The following is an 18,902-nucleotide window of genomic DNA, read 5'->3' as shown; positions in this document are numbered from 1 at the left end:
TGAGGCAAGGAAAAAATGGCAATTCAATAAATATAAGCTTTTTATTACAGTAGAAAATAGTAAAACTCATGTTAAAATAGACTTTTGCTTTTGGACTGCTCAGAAAAGCCTAAGCCTCACTTTTACCTGCCAGTGTCCATGAGGGTCCTGACCCCTCAACAATGAGTAACACATTTCTGTGGTCAGAGCCTATCTGCTCCTCCCTCCCCAGTGACAGTGAAAGACTACAGCAGCAGACTGAGCCATGCCCTGCCAGGCAGGCAGGTAAGGGCTCTCTGTGGGGTAAATAGTACAACATATGCCTTATCCCTTCGTGCAGTCAGGCTCCTGTTTGAAGCAGGGAGCTTTTGGGAAGCTGTGGATAAAAGGAAGAGGGAGAAAGAAAAAGAAAAGAAAGGATCATCAGCAGACGCTGGCAGCTGTTCTGAGACAGCCAGGAAGGCAGCAAATACATCTGCTCGAAAGACCACAGCATCCAACTGCCTCTGCCCTGCTGATTTGCCTGAGTCACACCACATCCCATTGAACACGCTCTGGCTCAGCTCCCCTCTTCAGTAACACTTCGTACTATCCTGAAGGAGACTAGCAAACACCACCAGGTTAAAACTTTGTGTAGCTTACACAGTATTTCCAGGAACATCCTCAACCTCCTCCTTCCACGGCCAGCCCAGTGCAGGTGAGTGACTGTGCAAAGTCTGGACCATTGTGTGCTCCCCTCCTCCTCACCAGAAAGGGCCAGGGGCAAGACTAGAGTAGAAAGCAAAGGCCACAGGACAGCAAGATCAGATGGGAGGGGACACATTTGTGCACCACTGCCAGTACAGCAGCATTCATGACTCCAAGTCCTGCCTGCCTACAGCTGGCAAGCTCACTCCAGTCCCTCGTACACAGCTCTCCGTAGCTCAATAGAGAACATCTCCTCCCAGGGCCTGCGGATCCACTCCACCAGCTCTGCCAGGAGCTCTGGGCACTCTGTGCGGATGTGCCAAGACCTCTCCACCTTCAGCACCTGTAAGGAAGGAAAGAGATAGAGGTGGATGAGCAGGGCCCCACCTCAAAGGCACTGATCAGCCCTGAGCTGCTATTCTACAGCACGGCTGCCAGCTCCTCCCAGTTTCTAAGTGATATCTTTCTCCTGCTCTGCTGCCAGCCATGAAAGTGTCCCTGCATGACTTTTGTATAGCAGCATGTTGCTGCACCCCCTCTCCTCTGTGGTGCAAGGCCCTGGGTTAGGATGGGAGATGACAGCCCCAAAACGCTCTTGGCAGTAACAGGATTTGAGGACAATCCAGCCCCCAGCATCTTGTGTGCCCTATGACCTCCCCTGGTTACCTCATCATAAAGCATCAGCTTGATGTCGCAAGGACAGAGGCGATAGGTTATGACATTGCTAATACTGCTGATTGGCTGCTTCTCCTTCAACTGGACGTTGCTCCTAGAAGGCATTTCTGCCTCACGATCTGCATCCGAGGGGAGTTGCACCTGCCACTGGTGATTTTCATCCAGCAGAAACAGCATGCTTCGTGTGCTCAGCAGGGTCACAGGGAAAGCAGATGTCCCTAAAAGGATATAAGGGAATGAGAGGCTTTGCTCAGAGCCTGAGTCACCACAGAACCAGCTTTGCTTTCCATTCCTTCCCTAGGGAAATCCTTTCCAGCAACAGTAACTGGGTGAACAGCAGTATCCAGCTTCCAGACTAAAGAAGGGTAGATAAATGTACCTGGGCTTGACCAAGCTCATTGCTAGAGCATGCACACAAAAGACTGCCACCCAGCTAGCCTTGTCCAGCCAATATCCTCATGTGAGGCAGGAAAAGGAACTTCAGTACTTTGACCTCTTCAACAACCTACTATTCCTTATTTCAAAGTCAGTAGCTCTAGTTAAAAGAATGCCTTTTTTGGCCTGAATTTGCCTGCCTGTAGATCTGACAGATGGGACACAGCATAAATAAAGTTTAATACCAAGATGGGACATGTCCTAAATACAGCAGAAAGCAGGATAGTTTTGGAGGGAGTATAAATATCACCCAGTTGCTTCCAGTGGATGCAAATGAAAATCACTAGAATTTGGGAGTAAGTCAAATGCACAGAACTGGCTGAGGTAACAGGGAATCACAAACCGCTACAGCAACATGTTGCTTTTCTTGTCACATCTCACTCTTGGGAATTAATAGGAATATCAGAGATGGGGTGTTTAATTAGTCCTGTCTACTTGGCAGCAAGGCCTCAGCTTGAACTGTGTCCAGTTTTGGGCACTGAACTCTAAAAAAGGAAAAAAAAACTGTTGAGTAACAAAAGCGTACTTTTAAATTCTTCTTCCTGCAAGCTATTTATTCAGCTTAGAATGAGACTAAGAAACATACTTCCCACAGATTCCTTCTAGTCCTCATATCTTCCTGATGGCCAACAGCAAAAGAGGCTGCAAGAGCAGTGACAAAAACAATGTCCCAAGATAAGATGACAATGGAATTGTTCAAGGAATACTCAAATACCAGGTGTAGCTCATGTGGACATCAGCAAGATCTGGCATAGAACTTGGTGGACTCCAGCAGGCTCCTCTTATTCCATTGTGTAGGAGGTTAGAGACCTGCTTCTTCCTCACAAAGTGAAGAGCCTTTCAGCTCCTCATACACTACCAGCTGTGTGTTACCCCTGAGCTCATGGCAGCAATACAACCTTTGGATCACCACCATCTTCTCAGAAGCCATTCTAAGTTTTCACCAAATCTGGTGTGCAGGACCAAATGCTCCCCAGAGTCTTGACTTCTGAGCAGAAAAGGGCTAGGAAATCCAGCAGATATATAGGAAGAAGCATGCTGCTGTCCTATATCTCAACACTAAAAAGCCCTCACTCATCACCCTACCACATCTTGCTGGTGAAGCCATGGCCCAGCTGCGTTCCCACATGCTGTACATCAAAAACACAAGCACGTGAGCAGAAAGCACAGAGTATGGTAGATCTGGCCACTGGGATCTCCTGTACCTTGAATCAGGTAGGCCAGCAGGTAGAAGAAGCAAGTGCCATCTGCAGCTGCAGAATCTGTGTTCTTGGAGTCCAGCAGAGGCCTGGAGGAGACACAACAGTAGAACACTCAAAGAGGCACTCTGTTCCTAGTCTAGGCTTGCTGTGAGCCAGTTAGTGTTGGCTGTCCAGTTGGGGAAGGGACAGACCCAACTCTTCTGGATTTTGCAAAATACCTCTCTCCTGTTATTCACTCTACCCACCACCTTGCCAGCTAGGGACTAAATGCTTCCCTCAAGGGAGGAGGCAGTACTATGCCTCCCCCTCTTCCACACTCCACTATGTTCTACTCACACGAGAACTGGAGTTGCTGTGCCTCACTCAGTCTGTGAAACCCCTTTGCCTGCTCACCCCTGTTGCAGCAGGCACCTGAGCCAGCTGCTTTAAGCGTATCGTACAGACGTAGCAGCCACTCCTGCAGTGCTTCTGCTGCCCTGTTTTGAGCACTCTGCTTCCCAGGCACTGCTGGAAAAGCAGAAATCCTTTTCTACTCAAACTCCCAACCTCTCAGAGGCTGTTCTTACCATAGCCAATGTTGAGGATTCATTTCCACAGTGGGGATTTCCTTCACCTTACTTCTGTGCTTGGCAGGCAGCTCTTGCATGAGATCTAAAGATGGGTAGAAGGAAGACATCTTTTATTGCAAGCCCAGGGACAGTACTTAACAGTTCAGGAGGGTTCTCTAGTCTGTAGAGAGACACTGGAATTTATGATACCAGTGGGATTCTCCCCCAGACTTTTTTCTGAGCTGGCAAGATACGAATTTCCAACATACATCGGACTTTAGATCTCCTTGTAGCTCTCCGGGAGAAAATCCTCCAAATCCTTTCCCACCCTCCCGCTACAGATCTACTCTTACATGTCAGGGTCTGCAGGAACTGGTCACAGCAACTTTGGCTCCGGATCAGCAGATTGTAGGAGGCTTTTGGGTTCTCAAACTCCATTCGCAAGCTCTGGTGGCAAAGTCCCACTTCCAGATGGGAAATATCAGACAGGTAGTGAGAGGCATCCTTCTTCAGCCAGTCTGCAGGTTGTCCCCTAATCACAGAACACAGCCTTCAGCAGCAGCAGGCTGCTCCATCTCCTCTACCACAAAAGATTGCAGCAGGGGGGGATTTACCAGAAGAGCCTTTGCATGTCACCACACCTCTCGGGTAAGGCTGGCAGGGGCAGGCACTACCCAGCACTCACAGCCTTGCTGCAAGGTCTCACTCACCACCATTCTCCTCACCTGATAACCCCAGTGACTTCCAGCACATAAATCCTGAGGTTAGAGGCAACCAGAATTGAGAGGAACTCTCCTTGTCGGCCAAACTTCACCATGGCCACCTGGAGCACAGAGAGGACAGGTGACAGTACTGGCCTGACCCCTGCCAGCCCACCTATGGAGAAGGCTGACCCAGACATGCTTCAGCTCCCTTCGCACCCCCCAGTCTCCAGAACACCACCCCAGAGCAGAACTTGCAGTGCAGCGAGGATAGCCTAGGAGCAGGGCTACCCACAGGCTGCAGGAGAGGAGCTTCAGGAGCTCACCTTGAGGAAGCACTGGAACTCCTCATCATTCTCCTCAAAAACCTCCATATCCAAGTACAGCTTCAGGCGATGATCCACGGAACGGAAGTCCCTTGTGTTCAGCATGCTGTTAGCAGCTGAGGAGAGCAAAGGGTGGGATCAAGACTCTTCCCACTGACCAGAAGCTGTTCAAGCATGCAGACCTGGCAGTGGGGAAGCAGCATTATCCTCTCAAGACATTCCCTCAAGTATCTCTTCTCAAAACAAGGTCAGAACTAGGGCTTTCCAGGCTGTGGCCTGGAATATCAAATATGAGGGGATTCCATCTCTCTGACACTCACCCCTTCAGATGTACAAGGCTTTGGTCTAGCTCATCTTCAACCTATGCTCAGCTGTTTAATCAGGGGGGTACACTGCTTTGCTGACAGATTTGGCAGGAGAACAATTCCGCAAAGCCAAAAAGACATTTCCCATTTCAGTTGGTCAACTTCTCCTACTCTGACTCAGATTACAGTAAGGCTGAAAGGGACTGCTGAAGACACAAAGAAAGTTGCTTAAAAACCTAACTTAGGTTTCCCGTGCAATTGTATGACCAAATCATATACACAATAGCCATGATACTGTCCAAGAGAACACACATCCCAGTAGGGCCCATTCTCCACTAGAAATTCTACATTAATCAGCTTCTCAGAAGAAACTTTTTCCATGGCCTCAGTTTTGAATTGGAATCTTGTGATTTGACGTGCTTTACCTCTCACACTTATTTTGAGTGTACAAGACTGAACATGGTAGTCCTAAAGACTAGACTTACACTGAGTCCTCTTCAGAAGCAGAGCAGATTTGAAAGGCCAGGGGAGATCTCTATAGATGGAGAAGCTGACAAGTTTCTAAATAATGACTATAGTGCACTTTCAATTGACTCACTTGGTGGACTGGACCAGGTGACTACCACTGGTCCTCTCCAGCTTTGGTTATTCCATAAGTTACATATCAATGCCCAAGCAAAAGCAGCCTCTGTCACAACAGAAATCCAAGGCCCTTCAATTAAAGCATGTGTGGACATCCCAGTAGCTGCTGCTTTGTATGACAGCCCTCACATACAATCTGGTTTTTTTTTTTTTTGGACAGGCTTTGTCATCTCAGCTCACCAAAACCACTGAGGAGAATACAAGTGGCTGTAAAACCTCTAACCAGAGCCTCCTGTAAACACACTAGCCTCACTCTACGCTTAGGGCAGAAACTAGAAGCAGAGGAATTTTGTGTGTACTCTTCTCCAAAAACAACACTCCAGCTGGCAGCTCACTAGTGCTACAAGAACCCTGTGTATTGGTAACTGAGCAGCGCAGCTCCCAGAAAAAGATGCCATTAGTCAAAGTCTGAGCAATACTAGGGTCCAATTAGGTGCTCACTCAGTTTTCCCTTCCCTCAGGCATGAGGACTGAACAGAGAGGGACGTGAAGCATAGCCCACAAGAACCAGTCACTGTGGCTTGTGGTTGATGATCCCTTTCCACATTAAACAGGAAGCAGCACAGCCTGCAAGCACTAGAAACAGTGGTCAGCACCCTTAAACGCTGTGCAGCTCTGACATACTCACATGGACTGAGGTTCCATGTTTCCTCTGACTCACAGTTCAAAGAGAGCTGTGAAGGAGTGGGTCCACGAGAAGCACTGTAACGGTAACTCCCCATCAAGCTGCCTCCATTGGTGTCTGTGTGGCTGAGGGACAAGTACTGGCTCTTCATGCCCAGCTCCTTCTTCCCACAGCCTCCATCTGTACTGTGGGAGCTGGAATGGATAGTGCTGTCATGCTCGCCACTCAGCTCCGGGGTCCTGGTGCTGTTGCTGGTATCCACCTCTGAGCTGTCCTCCCCACCGATGTAGAACTTCCCACTCTCCCTGGCCAGAGCAGGCACTTCCTCTAGGCCCTCCTGCTGGCTGCCTCCCTCCAGGACAGAGTCTGACAGGTCCTCACTTGTGCCATCATGGTTGGGTGGCACAGGTGTGCTGGAGCTTACTTCCGAGGGCAGGATTACCACGTGGTCACTGGAACAACTGGGACAGGCTATGGGTTCACCAGCTACTGAAGCATCTATGGAAGATTTCATCAGGGATAAAGAAAATAAATGCAACAGCTCTGCCACAACATGTTTTTACTTTTTTCCCCTCCCTCTGCAAACCTCAAACCATCCCTTTCAAAGCAGATGATAGTTAGATATATTCTGACTTCAGCAGTTTGTTGAGCAGCTCTGTTCCGAATCATATCCTACACAACTCCCCACTGAAAATCAATGGGGAATTCCAGATGGGTGCCGACAGTCACCTGAAATAGCCATGCTCAGAACCAGAGTGACCAGTGTATACTGTAGCTGCAACTGAAACCGTATCAGGATTTTGGCTGATCCCTCTCCTCCACTTAACATCCACAAGTGCTTACACTGCCTTTGAAGCCCAAGCTCATGATCAGTCAATGCAGCTTTCCTTAGTCACCTCCTTATCTTCAGCCAGCCAACCTACAAGCCTGCTGTGTCCATTCTCCAGCTGTCAACCCTTCAGACTTTACTTCCTGATGCTAACTTTCACCTACACCACACTCCCAGCTACATCCTGGAACTCCCTAGGGGGAAAGATTAGCCTAGGGTAAAGAAGAAAGCGTCCTGGGATAGAAGGAAGCCGGGACAGCACTTCTGCCCTCAATGCAGAGTTCTCCCATCCCAGGATACTTCCTCATACCAGCAGAATCTTCTGACCTAATGCTGGGCACAATGCTGAAACTTCAAATACAAGCTGAGCTTTGAAAAACTCAGCAATTAGAAGACGCTTATTCAGCACTAGTAACGCCTCAGTTGAAATACCACATCTAGCGTCAGACATCCAGAGAAAAATGTGGACAAGTCAAGAAGAGCACAGAGGAGATCAGCAAGAATAACTGGATTGTACAAGATATGACTGACAAGTAAATTATCTTGGGAGTTGAGCTTATTTAGTCTAGAGGACAGAAGACAGTACTAGCTGCCTAGGGGGAGAACAGCTCTCCAGCATAAAGAAAGGAATAAATCACCCACCATAGAGGAAGCAAGAGTGGGATTAAGATCACAGCCTGGAAGACTTAGGTTAGGGTTGTGGTTGTTTTTCTGATGTCTAACAGCCAAAGCTTTATCAGAAATACTGAAGCAGACTCCCTGGAAGCCTCTATTATCAAAGGCCTTTTAGAACAAATTAGTTTCTGTGATAGAACTGACCACAGTTTCAACAGGATAAGACACTACGTGACTTTTAAGACTTCTTTTAGACTTGAGATTTCTGTGGACCATTTGCCAGTTTCCAGCACCCCTAATGTCCTCCCAGGCCAGGAGCCACCTACAATAGAAGTAGTGTGTGCTTAACAGTAAGAGTGGCTTATTTCTCCTAGTGAAAAAGACAAGCTCTTCTCTACCTAGACCAAGCGGGCCAATTGAGAGTACATCCCATAACAGGTTTTAATTCCAGTACAGCCAGGGCATCACTCCCTCCTACACATTTTATGCTCTGCACCTTGGCTGCCATTTTGGTAGCCTGCCTATGCACTAGAACACATCCTTTTTTCTGGAGACTACATCCTACCTTGATTTGAGGCAACTAGCGTCTCCAAATGTTTGGTGTCTCCAGCCTCTGCAGGATAAGGACCTTGCTGCCAGGAAGCCAGGGACTGCAAAAACTCCAGTTTGCATTTCAAGCACTGGAGCCTCAGGGATTCCTTCTCCTGGTCCTGATTTCGCCGATTCTCTTCCACAGCTGGGGACAACACTTGAAGCACACACTAGAAGTAGCAGCGAAGTGAAAGAAAGCATTAGCAGGCAGCTATAACTGTCCTAATAAAAGCAGGCCTCTGACATCAGTGAGTCTCCTAGTAAGCCTCATCACAGCACTTCAGAGTGCAAGGGGAGCAGGACCACATCTCATCTACACAAGGTACAACAGCCAGTCTGGGTAAGCTTTGCTAAGGGCATGGGGCTTCACTGCCAAATACCAAGAGAACCTGTTTGCAGGTCTGTGCCTCATATCTACATCCTTACAGGCTCTTCTTGGAACTCTAGTCTTAAAGGTCTCATCTATTTGTGTCTTCTCTGCGGCAGCTTGCATAACTGTATTTAAACAACAGTATCTGGAGAAAAGTACTTGGATTTGAGTCCAGAGTCACTACAGCTATGGTATAGTTGCCATAGCACTGATACTCTCATCATACAGAGGGCTAGGCACAGGCTAGCCCATCATGCAGCATCCTGAAAACATTATGTTGCATGTTCACAACAAGTAGGGATCACCAACTTAATTACTAGAAGTCAGCACACCTATTCCCAATGGGAAAAAACTGCAAGGCTTTTTCCTTGAGAGCGTGTTCATGCTCGTGAAGCTCCGCTGTTCATGGTCATGCTTAAAGGGCCCTCCACAGGTCATCTGTGCAACAGCATCAATCCTGAGCTTACAAGCGAGACACTGTCTACCTAGATAGTCACAGGACAGCAGATGGATGTGTGCTCTGAGAAGCTCTGTTCTCGCAGAATCCAGCATCTTCCAGAAAAACTGCACCCCTCTCCATTCTTCCCCCCAGCCTCCCCTACCTGCAGACACTGCTCTGGACAGTCATCCAGCACCACGTATTTGCGCTTCTGCCGGTCCTTGCGAATGTAGGTGAAGTGCAATGTAAGGACAGGGAAAACTCGCTCCAGATCCTGCAGGAGACAAAAAACCCAAATTCCAGGAAGATGGCACAGCATCCAGCACGTAGACTATATTTGTTTGTAACAAATGTCACAAACAATGCCTTACACAGACTTGATTCTCCTGGAAAGATCCTGATAGCATCTGGGAGCTGGACCGACTCCAGCTTTGGAATAGAGCTGGTGCTGGCTTCTGCTGCGTTATTGCAGGTACTATTGTAATTTTGCAATTTTGATGCTGTTAGATACATATGCATAGGGTAGAAGAGACTCTCAGTCAGGCTTTGCAGGCATTAGGAAAACACCTACAGGGTGCTGTGACAGAAGTCAAAATCCAGAATGTTGACACATATAGGGAGTTAGATGCCAAAGGCTCAGACAGAGGAAAAACTCACCATCCTCTTCCAGCTCATCTCAGAGGTCTCTATCTTCTGCAGGCATTTCAGCTCCAGCTTGTGGAGGACTCTGGCAGCTTTCAGTTCTACCTCAATCACATGCCTAGCTGTGACCCGCAGGAAGATCCAGTCTGACTCTGGGTCCCCTTCACCTTCTATCTGGCTCACCAGCACTGGCTGGCAAAGGTCTACTGCCAAACAAGACAACAGCACAAGTCAGTGCACACAGAAGGCCTTCAGGCCTGCTTGTCCAAAGTCCCTAGAAGTCCCACAGTGCTGAGTAGTATGACAAAGCTTTAGGGAGATCACATTTGATCCAACTATTCTATCATCACCCAAGCCCTCACACATAGCAGTGGAAAAAAAAACAACATTTACCTTCTGGCTTCTCATCTTCTTCCTCTCCCAGCATTAGTTCATCTGCCTCCTCTTCTCTCTGTTCTCCTCCCACAGGCTCACCAGGCTGTACTTCAGGTTCTCCTTCTTCCCCAGCATCATTGAAAGCAGGAGAGGATTCTTTTGGGGATACTTGGGGTTTTACTTGTTTTGGGTCAAAGCTCTCACTCTGCAAATCTACTGCTGCAGGTCCGCCTGTGATCTCATCAGCAGAACGGCTACGGCAGATGACAGGTACTTGGTCATGCTCCTCCAGTCTCTTGTACTGCAGCCAGTCAACACCAAAGCGATCTCTGAAACTGTCCATGCGCTCCATCTCCTTCTGATGCTGTAGGACCAGGCCTGCAGAGACAAAACTTGGGAATTATGACAATAGTCACCATGCCAAACCACTCCTCTGACTACAGGCAGCTCAGCTGCTGTATTACTGAGGAAGAAGAACAAGCCTTACCAGCAGTGAGAGGTAAAGCCTGGGACTCATGTTCTGTGTCACTGGGCTCTGAAATGCTCGCTCTGCGCACTTTGACTTTTCCCTGGAACAAACAGGATAAGAATAGTCGGGAGGCACCAGAACAGCATCTGATCACAGGCTCTGCCAAGCCAAAAGGCTCACTGCTGTTACAGCACAGAAGCACACCGTGAAGCATTTGTTACAGTACGTCAAGACTGACTTTAAGACAAGTCCCTTCCTAATGTAGAGCACTGAAGAGGTTCAGTCATACTCAGTCAGTACAAGACCACATCCCACAGCCATGAGGCTTCCATGGAGCAGCAACCCCCCTCACCCAACACACCAGCTACATGGATAAGAAGCTGTCCCTGTTCCAGACCTTGCCTTTCTTCCGAGGGAGCCTGACAGCCACATTCTCCGCTGGGGACTGGCTATCACTGAAGTCTGCAGCACAGGAACTGTCCAGAGCATTGCGGTCCAGTATGGTCTTCTCTGAGGTAGAAGTGTGGATGGACTGTGACACACTTGGCACTAATTTTGGAAGGTGCTGAATCCAAAAGAAGAGAAAGCTGCTTGCTGAGTGTGAAGGGGGGGACAAGGTAGCCAGGCCACAACTCAAGTTAGCAACTTCCCTGTCCCTCACCCCAAACTTCTACCATCTCAGTAGAAACGGTGACAACAGATCCTGCCCAGCCAACTGAACCGTTTATCAGGGCTACTCCAATTTAACACAATCTCTGTGTCTCCTAAAAGCAGCAGATGAGATGATGGGAAACATTTGTTTTGCTGAAATGTAATTCAAGTGTCACGTTTCAGATAGTGCCTGAAAGGGAAACAGGCAAGGCTCCAAGTTCTGCAAGGGTACGTAGGACAGAATAAGTTATGCTGACCAGTCCCAACAACTACTTAGAATCATCATGGACTGAGCCAAAATGAACATGCTTAAAACAATCAAGACAGCTAACATGGATTTTACTGGATGCATGAGGATGCAGAAACCTGTCACACTTCCCACTCCCAAAGCCAGCAAGATTAGGTTACAGCAACTGTACTTACCATTAGGTCCGAGGAAGAGAGGGGCTCTCCATCCAAGAGGAACTGTAATTAGAGACCCATGTGCAGTCAGGTTCCACTTGGCTGGCACATACTCAGGACAATATTTACTGACTCCTATTTCCCTTCAGGCCATCCAGAGTTGGGATCCTTGGCACAACACTGCAAAGACTACCAGAAACAGCCCTGTTCCTGCCTATCCACCATGCCTTGAGTTGCAGCTACTTGACTTAACAGCATGTAAGGCCAGAAGGGACCTGACCCTCCCCTGATGCAGCTCCATGCTATTCCCTCGGGTCCTGTTGCTGTCACCAGAGAGAAGAGATCGGCACTTGTCCCTCTGCTCCCCTCATAAGGAAGCTGCAGGCCACCATCAGGCCTCCCCTCAGTCTCCTTTTCTCTAGGCAGATCAAATCAAGTGATCTCAGCGACTCCTCATACATCTTGCCCCCTAGACCCTCACCACACTCCTCTGGATGTTGATAGTTTTATGTCTTTCTAACATTGCAGTGCCGAAACTGCACCCAGTGCTTGAGGTGAGGCTGCACCAGCACAGAGCAGAGCTGGACAACTCCTTCCCTCAATTGGCTGACAGTGCTTCAGACTAAGGATTACAGTAAGAAAACTGCCCTCATGGACAGGAACATGGGTAAAGGCAGCACATGGGTTTTCTGATGTGGCAGCAGGGAGTATGGCTGCATGAGACAGGATCCTGCCAGGAGCGGCAGCACACTGCGTCCTTAGCCTCAGTCCCAACTTTCTGCAGTAGTAGCCAAGAGCTGAGTGCAGATCCAGCAAGATAAGGTTTCAATTTGCACTGTTACTGGAAAATGTGTTAGACTGACGCAAATGCATTGCAGTATTTTCACTGAGGTAGAAACAGACATTGAATGCCTGTTTATACAACTGAGTTTCATGTGAACAAATTGTGTTTGGGAGATCCTTGGTTACAGCACCATTTTTTTGCTGTTGTTCTGGAAGCCACTGAGCATCACCAGTGCTTGTTGTTACTCACTCACTAGTTTGAGAAGAGGGCTCAACCAAATTACAGAAGTTTTAGAAGACAGCAGATAAAATAATTCTGGAATTCATTGTGTGATATGATATAGAGAGATATCATAGAATACCTTGGGTTGGAAGGGACCTTAAAGATCATCCATTTCCAACCCCCCTGCCTTCGGCAGGGTTGCCAGCCACTAAGTCAGGCTGCCCAGGGCCCCATCCAACCTGGCCCTCCATCCAGGGATGGGGCACCCACAGCTTTCCTGGGCAGCCCGTTCAGAGCCTTACCATCCTCTGAGTAAAGAATTTCCTCCTAACGTCTAATCTAGATCTCCCCTCCTTTAGTTTAAAGCCATTCTCCCTTGTCCTACCACTACTGAGACTGTGTAAAGAGCTGGTCTCCAACTTTTTTTTCAAGCTCTCCTTAATTAGACATAAGGTGCAATAGAACAGAGGGAAGTTATGGAAGAGGAGACTCCTTCAAGCATGCTCAACTTGTCTCAAAACTGATGAAGCAGAAAGGGAAGAAGTGTTAAGATTTGAGGTCTTGCAAACCTGAGATCAGCCATGAAAAACTGAGGATAAGTTACTCTGCCTGAACCCCACCCGCCTCCACTCCAGAACTACTCGATTCAATTTTCAGGTTTACAGGATTATTTCTCCTTGTTTGCCCCTGAGCACCAGAACACACAGGGTACCTTCAGCACTGGGGCAGGAGGCACATAGCAATACTCACATTGGAGGAGGCTGCCCTGGGAGATACATGTACAAGGGTTGCAGGTCGGTGGTTTTGATGGAACCATAATGGGTTTCCCTCTAGATGCAGCTAGGGGAAGGAATCAGAGAAACAGTTACTAGAAGCAACATTCTATGCCTCAGTTTAATCTACCTAGAGACTCCAGGATTTCTTTCTGCCTCATGAAGCATCTTTGCAGAGGAATGGTGATCAATCCAGGAGATTTTACAATGCTTTCTGAAAGTTGTTCAGCAAATAGAGAATTAAATTCAAGTATTTCCTATCAAGCCTCTAAATCATCAGGAGCCTCTTCAGTACTGACTGAGAAATGTTGAGAGAAGTCCCTTGTAAGCTAATTTTCCTTCACAGGTGCTCCTGCAGTTACCTACCTTCAGACTTCTTCAAACACTACAAATCTGCAAAAGCACTAGGGGAGAATTCTTACTGAACTTGATGGTGTTAAAATTGGAAAGGGAGAACAAAGAGATGGGGATGAGCATACAGAAAAAGACTAGCTTAAGCAGGGTCACAGAAAACAAACAGAAACACAGGTGTCTCTCTAAGGCTCCCTCATCAGCTTCCCTCATTAAAATCAAATGCTCAAGAGTTGAATTTACTTTCCTAAACTTTCTTCTTAACCTTGCACCTCTCCTGACCACAACATCTCCAATCTACCAACCCACCAGGCTTCACACTTACTTTTTTTAAATAGTGTAGAGTGGACAGTGATGCCAACTGGGCATGTTCCAGAAGCAGGTTATAGGCCACATCCAGGTGCTGCAGATTCACCAGCTGTTCAACCCCTACAACAAAGCGAGAAGCCATCAGCATACTAGAAGATACAACTTAGAAAGCTTGTCCCTGCCTCTCTTCCCCAAAATTGAACACATGTAAAAATAGCTGTGCCCAAGATTTCAAGTGCTGTTCCTCCTCGGGAAAGAGAGATCTCAAACCCAAACACTCCTCTCAGCCGCAGGCTCACCATTAATGCTGTCAAGTTCATTGTTGCGCAAGATCAGAGTCACCAGCTTGGATCGGCTGAAGACACCAAGGTTTGGCACTTTGGACAGGAAGTTATAAGCCAGATTGAGGTACTCAAGTTCTGAAAGGGTCTGTTAGGAGAGAAAAGTAGCACTGAGATCTTAGCTCAAAGCCCAGTGCTGAACTCAAGACAGGGTAGTAGTCCCTGTCATTCTCTCCATCCCACCAAAACCACTTAAAAAGCAAGTTTCTCAGACTACAGCAAGACTTCAATGTTCATTTTTGGAGCAGTTTGTCTAGGGGCGCTCAGCACAATCTAACTGGTTTACAAAATTTGCAAGGAGGACCTTTCTTCTTGTCCACCAACTTCAGTGGAGCACAGGAGGGGACTGAATTTGCTACCAAAAGAAGCCCCTTCCCATCTTTGGAAAGACAATGGTAAATGACATACTGTGAGCCTTAGCAACTTGCTGAAAAGCTGTTTCACAGCTTCTGTGAAAAGCTGCACATCCAGTTCAGCAGAGCCTGGATTTCAATGCCTTTTCCCAGAGCCACGCATGCTGCTGTGACAAACTTCCATCTTCTAAAGTAACTGACAGGAGATTTCTTACAGCAAGAAAGAAATGCTACTGGCTGCCTGGACAAACCAAACAGAAAATCTCAGCCCCACGCCTGGCTGCACAGATAACAGCAAAGCCTCAGCCACGCTGAGTTGTGGCCAAGTGATAAACGCGGCAATGCATACAGCAAAGGCTTCTATCAGAGCACATGAAGAACACTGCCTTCTCTGCCTCAGTGGCGCATGGGCTGCACATACAGAGGAACAGTTTAAAAGCTGCAAGCGCTATCTCTATATCACATGCCTGCTGAACTACATTTTCAGTCTCCTGTCTTACACTTCACTTAGCAAGCTCACATTGTCCTAGCAGGTCAATGATCACAGCACTTCAGCAGTGTCCTCTTTGTACAAGGGAATGCTGGTACTCAGCCCAAATACTCACCGTTAAATAGTGCTCACAATCTTGGACCTTGTTGTGACTCAAATCCAAGACTCTAAGTGCATTCAGTAATTGCTGAAGGATGAAAAGATACTAGATCAGATCCTATAAATGTCTCCACTGCAGCATGGAAAGGCTGTCCTGCTGGGAGAGGCCAGCAAAATTAACACCACTCACTCCCTCCCACCCAGAGAAAGCAGCACCAGCAACGAGTGGTCAATTTCTGGCCATGATTATCTGCCCACTTACACTCAGGCATGCAGGAAGGATGCCCAACTCACCAGTGAGTCATCTAAGGCAGTGATGGAGTTATAGCTGAAGTTGACCATCTGCAATTCCAACCAGGGGAGAGCGCAGCTCAGATCTCCACCACATGCTGAAATGATTTCCTAGGAGGAAGTGAGGAGCCATTCCTTGGTTAGCACTAGATGTTACTGTAACAGCAGATGAACATACCAGAACAACAAGTCTAGAACAAGGACAACATATTGTGCCTTACAGATCGTGCCTGCTCAGAATGGATTAGTGACTTATAAGTCATTGCCAAGTATTCAGAGGTGGTGGAAATTCCATAGTTAGATTTTCAGAAAGAAGGGGAGATGCTTATTGCTGCTTGTGTGTAAGAAGCAAAGTTAACCTAACAAGTTATAATTCAGAGACTCTGAAAACAGGTTCATCCTAACAAAAATGTTCTTTCAGACCTCCATCAAGGATGGAGCCAACAATCAGACATACATGCTCTGGTCAAACAACTCATGCTCTGACAGGCAAAAGAATCTCTCAAAGTGCTCTCTGCCAGCGGCCGCTGCTCCCCAGCAGGCAGCTTCTTCCAAGCCAGACAGAAGCCCACAGCCCCACTGCTAGTATGACCCACACTACTCAATTCTCCATGGTTCAGCTTGCCTTCATGTCTCAGAAACGTGCAGTGCAAGAGTGCAGATAAGACATCAGGGCACAGTGCTTCCTTCTGACAGTAAGCTCTAACTTAAGACTGCTGAGGTAAAACCAAATAAACCCTGACCAGACACAGTACTCTGAATGGAAAAAATGGGCATAGGCAGCCTTAGCCAATACAAATATTGGCCAGAGCCAAAAATTCTCAAGCAGCTAAAACGAAGACTGCAGAGTGCAGATGTAATTAACCAGGGAATTCTTCATCATTATTTGAGGGGTAGGAGACCAGAATGGGGAAGGGAGTGAAAGCTGTATATGACATGGATTAATACAGTACTTAACATTGCCCCCATATTTCCCTGTTTGATCTCCTGTGTAGCTCCCTGTGAGCTGTACAGAGACACTCACCTCCAGTGTCCTGATACATTTGGAGCAGGTTAGAGATTCCAGCTGAGAATAGACAAATCGCAGACCCCGGAGGCAATGTGGAGGGACAGACCTCAACTGTAGCAGTGATGAGAACGTAAGGACAACATACATCAAAATATTACAATGCAAGAGCAGCTGCCATGCCAGGCCCGTCTGCACAAGGGGCCTCCCAGTTTCCTGCTGGAGCCTCCCTTCCCAGCACTCCAACCACTACTCACACCCAAGATGCACCCTAAGCAAGTGTTGCAGTTTAGATGTAGCCTTGTAGGCAGGCCACAAAAGCCAACCCAGTTTTTAGGAGTAGAAGCATTCTGCAACCACAAAACTAAGTAAAGAGCAGCCACACCGCAAGACTGAAAGCCAGTTCTGCCTCCTGTACTTACTTCCAAATGCCGCAGGGACTTGAAAGGGAATATCTTCACAGCAGACTGTAAAGCACAGTTTGGAACATGAATGAGCTAGAAAAAAAATCAGAAAAGAAGTCTCACATAAACCTCAGTTTATGAAGCAATACTTGTGAAGCAATGCTGTTGATGCACCGTGAATGGGCCCCTTCTCCAGCTCAGGTGTTAAGTAACATGCTCTGTTATTTAACATTATTTAATGCACTCCATGCTGACATCTACACTGTCTCATGGTCCCATCATTTGATAAAGATCAAACAGAAAAGCAGGTTAGCTAGCACAAGGCTGCCTGACCGTACAGCTCCATTTCTTCTCCCTTGCTCACACGGCTTCTCCGCTTTCAGACCTGCAGGAAGGTCTGACGGCTGGGATCCTCATCAACCAGCATTAACTAAATAAAAACAAATCTAGCTACTGGAGCTATGGTTATCAAGCAGCTGAGTGGAACTAGAGCACCGGTGGGAGGTGTGCATGTACATTTCACTAGAACGGGCCAAATAAGGCAAATTACAAGCAGGTACACGGAGAATAATGTTGGTCTCCAAGACACTGTTAACATTAGACTGAGGTGCCTGCAAACGTCTTCTCTGCATTCTGTAGTGCAGCCACAGGCTCTTCCACCACAGGGCAGTTAAGACTGTGTTCATATACCACAAAGGAGCTTATCAGAATCGGCTCCTTTCCTTTTCTTTCTGTGGACAGCACAGAAACAATCTTTCAGACAAAGGAAGAAAGGAAGCAGTTAACACTCCCACTGCAGACACCAGGGTACAACCAGAGAGACCATCTCTGCCAGCTACATGCACGCAGAAGTGACTCATCAGGTGCAGCACAGACGTCCCAGGGCCTCCTCAGCACTACGGCTTTCACAGCTACAGCCACGGCGGCAATGAATCACTGCCCGCTGCTGCCAGCACTCATGCAGCATGCTGAGCAGGATCATTTGCAGGGGACGCGCATTCTGGGAAGCAACCACGGTCAATTTTAACAAAGTTCACGTCAGATGCCATCTTTGCTTTGTGTCTGGGGAACTTAACCACCTTCTTCTCTCTCTTTTCCACTGACTTAGGAATCTGAACAAGCTGACACTACAGTCAGCAGCTTGCCCTCTGCCCGGGGCCTGTTATTTGGTTAAGCACTGACCACAACATCCTCTTGACTGAGCTCCCTTCCCTTCCTTGCCCTGTCAGAGGAGCTGTATTTCTGCACAGGCTCTGGGCCCCCGTTCCAACCTCCAGCTCAGCACGTTGCTGTAAAACTCTCCCAGCAACATTCAGACCGTTGTCTCCCACCTGCCTCGCGGGGAACACACAGACCCGCAGGATCTGCCTCAGCACCTCTTAGCACTGCTGTGGGACCTAGGAGCAGCCTATACATGCAATTCCCTTCTTCTTTCGGGCCCATTTCACCGCCGCTACCGCTCCCAGCCCCGTTCTGGCAGTACGGACCTTGAGAGAATGCGTTTTCTGCAGCATGTCGAAGAGGAACTGCGCCTGGAGGATGGCGGCGGTCTCGGCGGGGTGCGAGGGCAGGGCCACGAATCCGCGGTGCTGGTTGCGAGAGCCCAGGTGCTGCTCGAAGAGCCGCGTCAGGTGCTGCAGCGTGGGGGTGAGCAGCGTCAGCGTGCTGGAGCCATCCAGGACCAGGTCTCCTGCAGGGAAGGGAGAGCGAGGCAGGCCCGTGAGCGCCGCCGCCGGCCGGGCCTCCCCCCACCCCGAAGCGGCCGCCGCTCACCTGTCTCCTGCAGCAGCCGCGCCAGGCCGCTCACCAGCGGCTCCGCCGCCGCCATCCGCGCGGGGGAGGCCGATGCGGGACGCCGAGCGGAGCGGAGCGCAGCCCTGCCCGGCTCACCTCGCCCCGCGCCGCCGCCGCCGCCGCTCCCGGCCCGGCGCACTTCCGCGTTACCACAGAGACGCGCCGCGCCACGGCGGG

General features: G+C 48.5%; 1 protein-coding gene across 3 annotated transcripts; it reads right to left on the bottom strand.

The window, feature by feature from the left end:
- Positions 23-18,864, bottom strand: STK11IP (serine/threonine kinase 11 interacting protein). Of its 3 annotated transcripts, none has more exons than XM_021398830.1 (25): positions 18,705-18,864; positions 18,419-18,621; positions 16,950-17,024; positions 16,546-16,641; positions 15,525-15,632; positions 15,247-15,318; positions 14,247-14,376; positions 13,964-14,067; positions 13,265-13,354; positions 11,530-11,571; positions 10,853-11,020; positions 10,474-10,555; positions 10,005-10,364; positions 9,627-9,817; positions 9,341-9,469; positions 9,133-9,243; positions 8,135-8,330; positions 6,129-6,623; positions 4,554-4,669; positions 4,252-4,349; positions 3,880-4,058; positions 3,545-3,629; positions 2,982-3,064; positions 1,333-1,559; positions 23-1,009 (listed from the first exon to the last, which is right to left on the bottom strand). In XM_021398830.1, the coding sequence occupies exons 1-25, from the start codon at positions 18,757-18,759 to the stop codon at positions 869-871; spliced, it is 3,636 nt and encodes a 1,211-aa protein (XP_021254505.1). In that variant the 5' UTR covers positions 18,760-18,864; the 3' UTR covers positions 23-868. The 3 variants fall into 3 exon arrangements, with proteins under 3 accessions (XP_021254505.1, XP_021254506.1, XP_021254507.1); XM_021398831.1 differs by having other exon boundaries at positions 9,627-9,814; XM_021398832.1 differs by lacking the exon at positions 9,341-9,469.

This window comes from Numida meleagris, chromosome 5, assembly GCF_002078875.1.
Source record: "Numida meleagris isolate 19003 breed g44 Domestic line chromosome 5, NumMel1.0, whole genome shotgun sequence".
Taxonomy (NCBI): Eukaryota; Metazoa; Chordata; class Aves; order Galliformes; family Numididae; genus Numida; species Numida meleagris.
This window is presented reverse-complemented; position numbering and strand designations above follow the sequence as displayed.